This window comes from Triticum aestivum, chromosome 7A (genome assembly GCF_018294505.1).
Source record: "Triticum aestivum cultivar Chinese Spring chromosome 7A, IWGSC CS RefSeq v2.1, whole genome shotgun sequence".
Taxonomy (NCBI): domain Eukaryota; kingdom Viridiplantae; phylum Streptophyta; class Magnoliopsida; order Poales; family Poaceae; genus Triticum; species Triticum aestivum.
This window is the reverse complement of record NC_057812.1, coordinates 704,320,315-704,332,390: the sequence shown is the minus strand read 5'-3', so window position 1 is coordinate 704,332,390 and position 12,076 is coordinate 704,320,315. Positions and strand designations below refer to the sequence as shown.

The window sequence follows — 12,076 nt, the reverse complement described above, 5'->3', positions numbered from 1 at the left end:
CACAATTTCGTTCTCGACTCCTGTTCAACACCTGCCAACTACCTTTCGCCTGCAATTAAATCATCATCATTGGATTCCTTCAACACTTCCCGTCACGTTCCAGTTCCACATCAACAAAGCAATTTTCAGTGAAATTATCCTTCAATTTATATTATCATAAATGCATGACAGATCAAGTGGCGGCGACGCACCCAGACGAACATCGCACCCCCTCTAGAGCACCCCTTTTTTTCTAACAAACCGGAATGTGGGGCTCCCGGCCGAATTCCATCAACACGAACGGCCTCTTCCCCCGACAGACCCACGGATTCAAACCCCAAACCCAAGGTTTTGGCAAAACACCTTTTTTTCTAACAAACCGAAAGGTGGGGCTCCCGACCGAATTCCACCAACACGAACGGGACAGACCCACAGATTGAAAACCCAGACCCAAGATTTTGCAAATGATCCAAAGCCCAAAGGCAAACAGAAAGGGGAGGCAGGGGGGAGAAGCACACGGAAAACCAAAGGGAAGGCTCCAAATTCCGGCACGGGAAAATCCAAGGCCGGAAAATATATAAAACGGGGGCCAGCCGGGGCGAGGGGGAACCACCACCAACACCAACACCACCAAGCCAGCCGGGGGGAGCGAGCCAAGGGTTTTTGAGTACAACGCACCCCTCCCACCCCCCACCCCACCCCCCCTCCGCTCCCCACTCCCTCGCTACTCCCCACCCCCGAAAAATTTCAATTGACTCCGCATTGAGCCGCCCGCCGCCACCGGAATCCCCGAATCCGGCCGGCGGTAGGGCTCCTGGTGGTGTCCTGGTGAGGGGGTTCCGTTGCTGGCCCGGCCCGAGCCCTGCGGGGTTAGATCCGGGGAAGGGGGGGCGGGGAGGGGGGTTGGGGCGGACCCGCGCCGCCGCGGCGGGATGGCCGAGGACGGCGGCGGCGGGGGCGGGGGAGGAGGTGGCGGGGAGCGGATGAAGCTGCTGTGCAGCCTCGGCGGGCGCATCCTGCCGCGGCCCGGGGACGGGACGCTGCGGTACGCCGGCGGCGACACCCGGATCGTGTCCGTGCCGCGCGGGGTGGCGCTGCAGGACCTGCTGGCCCGCCTCGCCGACGCCTACGGCGGCGCCACGGGCCCGCACTTCGCGGTCAAGTACCAGCTCCCCGACGAGGGCCTCGACGCGCTCATCTCGGTCTCCTCGCCCGAGGATCTCGACAACATGGTGGAGGAGTACGACAAGCTGGCCGTCGCCAGCCCCAAGCTGCGGGTCTTCATCTTCCCCGTCTCCGAGGCGGCCGCGGCCGGGGACGAGGGCGCCGAGGGCGGCGCCAGCTTCGACGCCGGCCTCAGGTACCTCGAGGCCGTCAACGGCATTGTGCGCAAGGATAGCAACGCCAGCCTCTCGTCCACCCAGTGCTCCGACGGCGGGCCTCCTCCTCCTACCCCGGCTGTGCCTTCTTCTGGAGGAGGAGGGGGAGGGGGAGGAGGCGGCGGCGGCTCCCCGACTGCTGTCTCCCCCACCTCCACCTGCTCCTACGACGCCGCCAGATCGGCTTTTGCTGCTCCGCCGCCACCCCAGCAGCTGCTTGTTGATGTCTTCACCAATGCTGCTCCTGCCCCTGTCCCGGTGAAGCCGCAGGAGAGTGCTGCGCCCCCTCAGCCATCCCCCCATCCACATCCACACCCGCATCCGCATCCACATCCGGAGGCAGCAAGGTACCGTCAGCCACTCTCACAGCTACCACCACTGCCACCAGTGTTCATGAACGATCATAGGGAGGTTATGCAGGGTCTGAATCAGCAGCCACCAGAAAATGCGACCTGGTTTCAGGACTGCAATATGTGTATCAAGGCTCTGCCTCATGCTCACTCCGATCCAGTCGTGAATGACTATGCCAGCGATGTGCGTGGAGGGGCGCCGCCTGAGCAAATTCCAGTGTTCATGAGCCTGCGGCCTGAAGATGTGGCAAGGATCATGATGGGAGAGCGGCAAATACCTTCACAAATGGGGGCTTATGGGTACACACATATGCATCCAGTGCAGCCTGACAGGGAAAGGATGTATGCACCAAAGATGGAAGGCGTTGCAAACCCAATGCCCGTCGATCCAGCGAGCTTTCATCAGCATGTCTATGTGCAGCAGCAGCACCACCAGCAGCAGCAATTGCCACCACAGCAGGTGCCGTCGTCGACTTATGGATTTAACCATATCCCCATGATGCCTACTGAGATGGTCTCTCCAAATTCCGTTCATTCTGACACTGCAAGCTCTCATCAACAAGCTATACTGCATCAAATGCCTTCACCCCATGGAATGGCTCAGTACCAAGTGAGGCAAACTAATCCCAATAATCCGCTTGAAGGCGAAGGTAGTTTAAGTGGCAATTCTAGGCATCGGGGGGATGGACAAGTGCTCCGTGATAATGTGCCTTCAGTGGCACCTGCTGCTGTGCCAACCTATATGGCCAATGTGGACAGGATGATGGATTCACTACGGGTGAACCCCAACGAGCCCCGCTATCCCGAACAAAGGATGTATGCCGAGAATGGTTTACCCCAGAATGCAACATCGCAATACTCTCAGAGCAACACCAACACCTTTTTTGATGTCAGTGAGCCAAAGATAGCCCCTCCAACTGAATCAATGCCACCGCCTTCTGTGGCCAGTCCTTATATGCATACTGTCCAGCATGCCAACGTTAACCATATGCCGCCGCAAATGGTGAGCATTGGGGGACCATACCCCAGTTATGTTGCCGCTACGATTGGGCATGTGGGTGTGCCCCCATCGGCTTATGGTGTTGATCCTGCGTATACAAAAGCCACTATTAACCCAATGGGCGAGCAGAAGGATGTTCTGCCTGAAGTTTATCACAAGGAAGCTCCACATGAATCCGTTCCTCCTTCGAACGCTAATGCTCAGGTACCATTACCGACACCAGCATTGGCAAATCACGCTCCAGTCGAGCAGCTCCAGGAGTCTGGTTTACCGGGTCAACAGTTCAGCAATGTACATGCGCTGCCACCAAGACCTAAGAGGGTAGCAAGCAGGGAGAACATCAGTTCTAAGGATCCCCATTCCCAAAACTCTCTGTTGAATTGCAAAGGGCCAGATTTGAATATCCCGGCTGAGGAGCAACCATATCACAAAGACACACATGCAGAACAACCTCAGTTTGTCAAAGGTTCAATTCTTAACAATACTTCCAATTACACCTTTTGCCAGTATATGTGCTTAATGAGTCATAAGTTGTGAATGCTTATTACTGTCTTTCATGAATCCAGGTGATGGTATCACTAACCCAGACTTGCTGGGCATGGAGGATGGTCTAGCCGCATTTGAGCCTCCACCTCCTGTGCTGAATGAAGGGCATGGGAATGTCACTAATAAAGTAGACGGGCAAGCTCACACCAACGAGGTTAGGATGTGATTCCTTAGAAGTTCATATACGTTCTGTTTCATCTTTAGCACTTAACAATCTAACAAGAGAAATGTGCAGGTTAGCAAGGGCAAACCACTAGATTGGATTTCAGGACAACCAGTCGCAGATGAGCATGAACGCCTCCAGGTTACAATCAGGAACTCTTATCTTTTTTATCCCGCGCATCTTTAATTCAAAGTAATGTTCTTTACCAACCACATATGTTCGTTTTTCAGATTATAAAGAATGATGACCTCGAAGAGCTCCAAGAACTCGGTTCTGGAACTTTTGGAACTGTATATCATGGTAAATGGAGGGGCTCTGATGTTGCAATAAAAAGAATCAATGACAGATGTTTTGCTGGGAAGCCATCTGAGCAAGAAAAAATGGTATAACTATAACATTTTATATTTCCTTTTATTTGCTTATGCCTGTCCTTATACTGATATGTCCTGAATGTTTGCAGCGGAATGACTTCTGGAATGAAGCATCTAACCTTGCTGATCTGCACCACCCCAATGTTGTGGCCTTTTACGGCGTTGTTCTAGATGGGCCTGGGGGATCCATTGCAACGGTTACAGAATATATGGTTAATGGCTCACTTAGGACGGCTTTGCTGAAGAATTCCAAGTACGTCCACTATTTATATGTCTGCAAAGCTTTGAATAAAGCTGGGCCTCAGGCCTTTTCTCAAAACAAAAAAATGTCTGCATTCTAGCATATGTTTTAGAAGTAATTCTCATGTATCAACTGCCACATCTTAAAAACTTGGAACTTATAATCCAACATGAAGCTGAGCCGATTAATATTCTCTTCATGTGCAGGAGCCTGGATCGACGCAAACGGCTAATTATTGCCATGGACACAGCTTTTGGAATGGAGTATCTGCATAACAAAAACATTGTGCACTTTGACCTCAAAAGTGACAATTTACTTGTTAATTTAAGGGATCCTCAGCGTCCAATATGCAAGGTAAGAACTGCAATTATTCTGTTTTGTACTACTGCTGGCTTGTTGCACTTCATTGCTAGACTATTGATTCTTCTCCTCTGTATCATATTTTGCATGTTTGATATTGGGTAATCTGTCTATATTGACTTTTCAAATTATTAGGTATTATTGATAATTTTTAGCATCAATCTCCCCTCATACTTGGAATACACAGCGCTTTGTTGTGATAATCATATGGACTGTTGCTTGGGCAATTGATGAGTTGCACCTTAGAATAGACATGATTGATTTAGATTAGTCCGGGGATCATTTTAGGCTTTTAGCTAACCTTAAGGCATCTTCCGTCAACACTGCAGGGAACATGCGTGGTATAATAATGCATGGCTACTAACAATAAACTCCTTTTATACTAAAGAATCACTTGTTTGCCATCTGAATTTTGTCATCTTTTACTGATCTACTAAACATCCATGCCGCATTATCTGTAGTTTATAGATAACTAAGGCTTCACTTTTAGTTCTTGCACTGTCACATGCGAATGAAATATTGCTCATGTGAACTGTCAACAAACTGGATCGACCGACCAATGCGAACAGTTTTGCTTTTTTGTATGATTTAAGTTAAACACCATTTCTCTTTCTATATATATCTGCATTGATTTTTCTTGGATGATGCAGGTTGGTGACCTTGGGCTTTCAAAAGTCAAGTGTCAGACCCTCATCTCTGGTGGTGTGAGGGGAACGCTTCCATGGATGGCCCCAGAGCTTCTGAATGGAAGCAGCAGCCTGGTCTCTGAAAAGGTTTGCTAATCCCTTCATATTGCTTCCGTGTCCAAATTCAGATAGCTATACCCTGGTTTACGTATAACTTGCACACTAATGTTGATATGTTTCCCTCAGGTTGATGTCTTCTCCTTTGGGATTGTCCTGTGGGAACTCCTCACAGGAGAGGAACCATATGCAGATTTGCATTATGGTGTTATCATTGGTGGGTGCACAATCAGCCATACCCTCGTAGAAATTACTTGTGCAGTGGATGGTCAGAGTCTGATGTAAGCTGTTGTTTGAACTGTCAGGTGGCATTGTGAGCAACACTCTGCGGCCGCAGGTGCCTGACTCATGCGACCCAGAGTGGAGGTCGCTGATGGAGCAATGCTGGGCGACAGAACCGTCGGAACGGCCAAGCTTCACCCAGATCGCCGTCAGGCTGCGCGCCATGGCCGCGTCCCAGAAGGTGCAATCCTAGTAGCGCCAGCAGTGGTCTTGAGAAAACTTCTGGGGCCATCCATCCGTCTTGGACAAGTTCGTCTTCGCATATTGCGTATTTTAAGAAAATCCGGTGCTGATATATATAAATATTATATATATGGTTGGTTTCGTTCTTTCATAGCGTCGGTCGGTCGGTCCCTAGGGTCTATCTATCTGTTCATACCCCTTCATTGTTTCATACCTTGTAATCATAAAATCATCAGCCCTCCCTCCCAACCTCCCCGTGTCTAGAAGTGTCGGTCGGTCGTCGTCCCAGATCCGTATTCATTCATTTATACCCTTCCCCTTTGGCTTTGGCTTAGAGGCGCGCTGAATAAGCCAGTCTTATTGTCAGTTATAGAGAGTCCGATATTTTATTTATTTTCTTCCCTTTGTCTCCCCTGCCTTCTCTTGTGGGTAATAATCGAGTCTGTTTGGAAGTCGTTGGTCGGTCAGGTCAGGTCAGGTCAGTCTGAAGAATGTGGTGATGAACTGGTTGTGTAATCTGGGTGGTGTAATACAAGTTTTTGGGAACTGTCAGTTGAGGTCCTATATTGCTTGTATATGCTTGGTTTTTCGTGTGTTTGTTATGTATACCGAAATGGTTCGGTGTCGCTGTAAAAAGGGTCCAGTTGTTTTGTTTTATCCTGTGAGGAAGAAAAATATATCCAGTTATTTTGATTACATTGTTAGCATGTAGTTCCCTCTGTTTTCTGCCTGAAAGGGCTGCAGCTGTTGTACTTGGGGCTCCTTTGAGTCGAAGAAATCCTATAGGATATTTCTTGCGTCGGGAAGTTTTCTTAGGGCTCCTTTGAAGTCCTTGGAAATCTTTCTTATGCTGGTCCTTTGGTTCATAATAGGATTGGATCCCATAGGCATTTTTCATATGAAATCTTCTACTCTAACCTCATTTTAGGGCTCCTTTGATTCAAATGAATTTTATAGGATTTCTAGAGGATTTAGATCCTTGGGATTTTTTTTCCTATGTTGGTCCTTTGATTCCCAGGATTGAACCCCATAAGAATTTTTCCCATGGAAATCTTTTGTACTACATTCTATAGGAAATCTAACATCCAGTCCAACCTCTTTTTACAATTCATTTGTTTTCCCTGTGCCATCAAACACTCATTGCTATTCCTTTAGGATATAGGATTCAAGTGGACATGCCACTTTAACCCTATACTTTTTCTATAACTTCGTTTTTAAAATCCTATGAATCAAAGAGGCCCCTTAGAGTTCCTTTGTTTTTCATGTGGCATCGTACACTCCTTAAGTGGACATGTCGTATACATTCCCTGTTCCTGCCTTTACAAAATCTTGTGAATCAAAGAGGCCATTATTACTCGTGTGTGTGTGTCCATCGTCCTTGGTTTTGCGCTGATTCTGTGGCTTGGGTGGTGGATGACCCATGCCCGATGCCATCTTGGATGCTGACTTTGCACGGCCGAGTGAAGTCCGGGTCGCCCATGCCCGGGGCACATGCGGGGTGCCACGACGGGGACGAGGAGGAGAGGACGATGCGGATGCGCATGTGATGGTGTGATGTGAGGAGGACGAGGTGCGTGGGGGACGGCGCGGCCAACGTGACCGGCCTGACGCGGCGCCTCGGGCATGGGGCGGACTGGTGCACGGGCGACGGATCCGATTCTTCGGCCTGCTCAAGTGGGTGGGTTTGAGTTGGTTGGCTGGCTCCGGTACCAGGGCCCAGATCCGGCCGCGTCGGATGGGACGGGGGTTAATCGCATTGTGCTGTCATACTGCTACTCACTCCGTTCCAAATTACTTGTCGTAGAAATGGATGTATCTAGAACTAAAATACATCTAGATACATTCATACTTTGGAACGGAGTGAGTAGTACGGTAGTACGACAACTAGTTTACGTGCTCCCCTTTGTTTGTTGACAACTTCCCCTGATCTGCGCGAGAGGATCCGGAGATATCGTCGTACTGGTAGCGCCGCATACCCGCAGATCTCTCCCGCAAAAAAAAAAAAAAGTCCATCACAGATCTTCCTCCTCGTCCCCGCGTGCCAAATCTCTCGGCTCTCCGCCGTAAACTGAACCTGCGAGCATTTTCTTTCAGGGGACCCGAATCTGCGAGTTTACGCTGGCTGGCGGTACCACGCACCAGCTGCCACACCGAACGTCCAGGCCCCCCCTTACCCTACCCCCAGGTGCGATTAACTGACGTTTTCAGGCCCCTCGTGATCCTTCTTCTGACGCAACACACAGAAAAATAACCGCCGCCTGATCACACAGAAAAATAAACGGACACAGAAAAAAAGAACCGAGGGTGCAGGCTACAGACAGATAGAACGCACAAACAAGGCATCATGGTCAGTACACGTACAGGTACGCAAATACACAGCACCCACCCACACAACACACGACACTTCCGCCAGTCCCACGGCAACGCAACACACGACCCACAAGCACACCACGGAACAGCCCGTATACACTCGCTCACAGCGACGCCGCGCCACAAAACAGCTACAGATTTCGGGTAACTCCGTTACAACATTACTACTACATGTTTTCTTCTTCCTTTTGGGGTACAGTACAGACGGTGTTGGGTCCGGGAGGCTCGTCGCCTCCCGGACCAATAAATAGTAGTATCAAGCCTTCTCCAAGATGGAAGCGCTATGTACATATATGGGGCATTCGTTCTTCGCTCTCCAGCCGCGCCCGCCCTACCAGGACTGCTCGGCGTTGCCGTCACCTGCATTGTTCCTTTTTTTGAGAATAAAGAGAGGGAATGAAAACCAACCAGAGAGGTCTCGAGTATAGTATGTAAAAGGAATTCTTTGAGATGGATCATCGGTAAACCGTACCTTTTTCTCTTGCTCTTGTCCGACGAGGACGAGGTAGGGTTGCTGTGCCAGTTCCGCTTGCGCTGGTTGATGAACCAGTTGTTTATCTGCTTCAGCTGCAGCCCCGTCTCCTGCACCAGCCGCGCCTTGTCCTCCTCCTAACAAAGCCGCCCGAGGGAGATCGATCAATGATCATCGGTAGCGGAACCAAAATTGCAAGTAAAAAGGGTGATAGTGGTATCTGCGGGCTGTCACTTACAGTTGGGTACGGCCATTTGGCGTGGGCTTGCCACCACGCCTTCAGAGTGGACGCCGTGTCTCCTGGGAGCTTACCGGCTCTCCGCTTCCGCAGTATCTCCTCCCTGATGTCCACAAGCTTTTCTCTGTACCCCTGCAAGTCAGGAATAGAAGCTTAGACACCAACATGGTGGCAGCTGACAGACTGGAAGGCGGTAAGTTTTACCTGTTTAAGCTCATGCTTCAGCTCTTGCCTCACGCGCTCGACCAAGGATCTCTCACCCTCGGTTAGCATTCCGAAGCCCATGCCATCTGACACATCGTTTCCGTCAAACATGTTGCTCTCGCTGTCGACCGGGTTGTCTTCATCATCAGACATAGTCGCCCCGGTGCCTTCGCCAGGAGATGCCCCTACAGGAAGAATCGATATTAGCAAAACTCAGAACTGGCCAATCTCCAACTTATCCTGGTCACATTTATATTGCGTCTTGCCTTGGCAGGTACAATATATAACTAAGCCTATCCAGGCTTACTTAAGCTTGCTCTAGTTTTATATTATTATTATTATTTTTTCTGACACAATTCTCATTATTATCTGCAGGCAAACTTCCATGTTCAAACATATGCCTCTCATCGTAAACTGATGCAAACCGACTGATTATTACACATAGAAACAGATTATGCAAAGTTCTATTGCCAACTAAAAACTGAAAATCACTCCCTTTGGTTTTCACGGCGACACCAGTTTCCAGTGTGAATGGATACTGGCACGGTTTTCTCATAGGTGTGTGCCTCGTGATGCCCATAGGCAGAATGGTGGCAAATGTGCCTTACAGCCTTAGCAAAAGTAAATGAAAACAGTACTATATGCAGGCAATCTCCTATGAATTAATTTAAAGTGAAGTACAATTCCACTAGAAAGTTTTGTAGCTATGTCAGTTCATTTTGTAACCATGAAGCGTTCTTTGATATGCAGTTTTTTTTTGGCACTAGGCAAGGGACTTCTTTTCCTACATGGATTGCCTGTCTTTTCAACAAACAACATGAAGCATCTGAAAGGGTACCCCTTGTGTGATGCTTCCCTATTATATAGTCCGTGACTGTGACTGTTTTGTGTGGAAGTTAATTGCACTAGACTTAGCAAGAGCAACTTTATCAGGACAACTTGTTAAGATTATGATCACAAGGTACTACCAGTTCAGTTGCATGGTCAGTACAGCACAAGGTTCATGCACAACTGTCACATACACCGAACTGAAATCTCAAAAGGTATAGCTTTAAAGCCAGCTTCAACAGCTTAAGTCTGCAATTCTTGTAACTGATAATATAAAAGAAGGAACCGGTATTACTACAAAGGTGGACCTAATATCTCATAGGACCTACAAGGCGGGGAATTATGACCTATATTTTCTACTCCCTCCGTCCCAGAATAAGTGTCGTGGTTTGAACTAAAACCACGACACTTATTTTGGCAAACCACGACACTTATTTTGGGACGGAGGGACTATCAGGGAATGCAACAATAGAGGAAAAAAGGGTCAAGTGATTAAGGTTTTTCTGATTGAATTTTGAAATAATTAACTATAATTGTGATCTGTCACTCGCTGGGTGCAGAGAGCAGAAGCAAATAAAACCCTTATTTAAAAAAAAATCCCCTGTGGTGAAGATCCTATAAAGCAGTGCCCCTCATTGTAGTATGATACTTACCATGACTATCAATTAATAAGCATGTAGTGTACAGATTGTAAAACCCTCTTGGTAGAAAACTTAAGAAGCACATATCCTGCTGTTGAACTGATGAACTTAAGATGCTGTATGCTATGCTACCTGTAAGACTCTGCAAAGTCTGCTCGAGCTCCCAGCAGGCCATCACCGCCTCCATGGCGTGGACGCGCACATGCTGCTGGAGCTGCTCCTTGAAGGAACAGAGGAGCAGCACATAGTGTGTCTGCAACAAGGAAAGCAGAACCTTTAGAACACATATAGAAAAGGCAGGTGGTCGATAATAACCTTTACACAAGGAGAATTGCCATTTCCAGGCAAAGGAGCCCCTGCTTGCCTAGCAAAGGGACACTTGTAGTTGTTTTTTGGGGTTTGCTTTTGTCTCTATCGCAGAGGTGAGGCGCTCGTGGTTGAGAAAACAAAGTTGCTCACAGCTAGAACCTAGAGCAAGCAGTAATTTATTTGCAGGTGGGATGGGTAATAATCAAAGGATGAACTAGCATAATAATACTCACAGTTGAGGAACCTAGCCTAAACCAAATCCACCGGCAGAAATTAGCGAGTGCTAATCCCATATGAGCTCATGCGCAACCAATCAAACATGTTCCGTGCGTTCGGGAAAAAGGGTAATCTGGCTAGCCTGTTTGAAATCCCAAAAAATCCCAACACGAGCGGGGCAACTTCATCGCCAAATCCCACCCAATCCCCAATTTTTCGAAGCACGCACGCACGCACGCCGCGTCAATCTACCATACTACAGCACCCACGGAGCAGGCCTCCGTACGCGGCCGGCGTGAGGCGAGGAGGCCTCGTGGTAGCAGCAGCTCACCATGAAGAGGTCGAGCTCCTCGCCGCCCGCGGGCGCGGCGGCGGGGGGCATGGGCGGCGGGGCGCGCGCGGCGATCTGCGCGTCGATGCGGGGCAGCTGGTCGACGGGGGTGGCGACGCGCAGGCAGGCGACGTGCGCCTCCAGCAGCCGCTCGTACAGCGGGTGCGCCTCGATGGCCGCCTTCTCCCTCTCCCACCCGCCCGCGCCCAAACCTGGCGCGAAGCCGCCGCCGCCGGGGTTCCCCGCGGCCGCCGCCGCCGCCGCCGCGGCGTCCATCCCCAGCGCGGCCGCGGCGTGGTCCTGGTGGTGGTACTGGTACGCCATGGCCGTACCCTCGCCGCGCGCGCAGGAGAGGCGTGCGCGGGCTAGCTCCCGCCTGGTATCCGCTGCCCTGCTCCGAGACGAGGCGAGTGGTACCACCGGGTCAAGTGGAGGAGGACGGACGGACGGATGGGTGTAGGTGTAGGTGTAGGTGTAGGTGTAGGTGTAGGCAGCAGTAGCAGGCGGGCAGGCAGAGCAGGCGGGCGGGCGGGGCGGAGCGGTGCAGCGGCAGAGGGGACCGCGGGGTCGGGGATGAACCACAGCCATATGTATTCGCGTTTCCACGTGATTCGTACGACGGTCGCGACAGTGAACTGCACACCGCTCGACCTACAACCAAGCTTTCTACGAGCGGGCGCAGCAGCCCTTTTCCCGCACGCGAATTTCAAATGTTACCGGATCGCGACACTTCTTACCTTGTTTGGCACAAATTCTTCGAATTTATCTCCTTTTTGTAGTACATTTTCTTCCGCTCTCAACAGCAGTGCGGATTTTTTGGAAATCTGAGAAAAAAAATCATATGAGACCAGGTCTCACGGGCTAGCAGGT

The 12,076-nt window shown here is 50.0% G+C and overlaps 2 protein-coding genes across 3 annotated transcripts; one reads left to right on the top strand and one right to left on the bottom strand.

The window, feature by feature from the left end:
* Positions 1 to 647: 647 nt before the first annotated feature.
* Positions 648 to 6,293, top strand: LOC123149501 (probable LIM domain-containing serine/threonine-protein kinase DDB_G0286997). The gene is made up of 9 exons (XM_044569167.1): positions 648 to 3,174; positions 3,275 to 3,408; positions 3,490 to 3,558; positions 3,648 to 3,800; positions 3,878 to 4,041; positions 4,236 to 4,383; positions 5,040 to 5,162; positions 5,262 to 5,349; positions 5,438 to 6,293. The coding sequence occupies exons 1-9, from the start codon at positions 912 to 914 to the stop codon at positions 5,605 to 5,607; spliced, it is 3,312 nt and encodes a 1,103-aa protein (XP_044425102.1). The 5' UTR covers positions 648 to 911; the 3' UTR covers positions 5,608 to 6,293.
* Positions 6,294 to 7,921: 1,628 nt separating this feature from the next.
* On the bottom strand, positions 7,922 to 11,809 carry LOC123149500 (homeobox protein knotted-1-like 11). 2 transcript variants are annotated; one of them, XM_044569165.1, is made up of 6 exons: positions 11,207 to 11,809; positions 10,483 to 10,603; positions 8,882 to 9,066; positions 8,678 to 8,809; positions 8,440 to 8,576; positions 7,922 to 8,338 (listed from the first exon to the last, which is right to left on the bottom strand). In XM_044569165.1, exons 1-6 carry the CDS (start codon positions 11,792 to 11,794, stop codon positions 8,299 to 8,301), a joined length of 1,203 nt encoding a protein of 400 aa, XP_044425100.1. In that variant the 5' UTR covers positions 11,795 to 11,809; the 3' UTR covers positions 7,922 to 8,298. The 2 variants fall into 2 exon arrangements, with proteins under 2 accessions (XP_044425100.1, XP_044425101.1); XM_044569166.1 differs by having other exon boundaries at positions 7,922 to 8,327.
* Between the last annotated feature and the right edge of the window lie 267 nt (positions 11,810 to 12,076).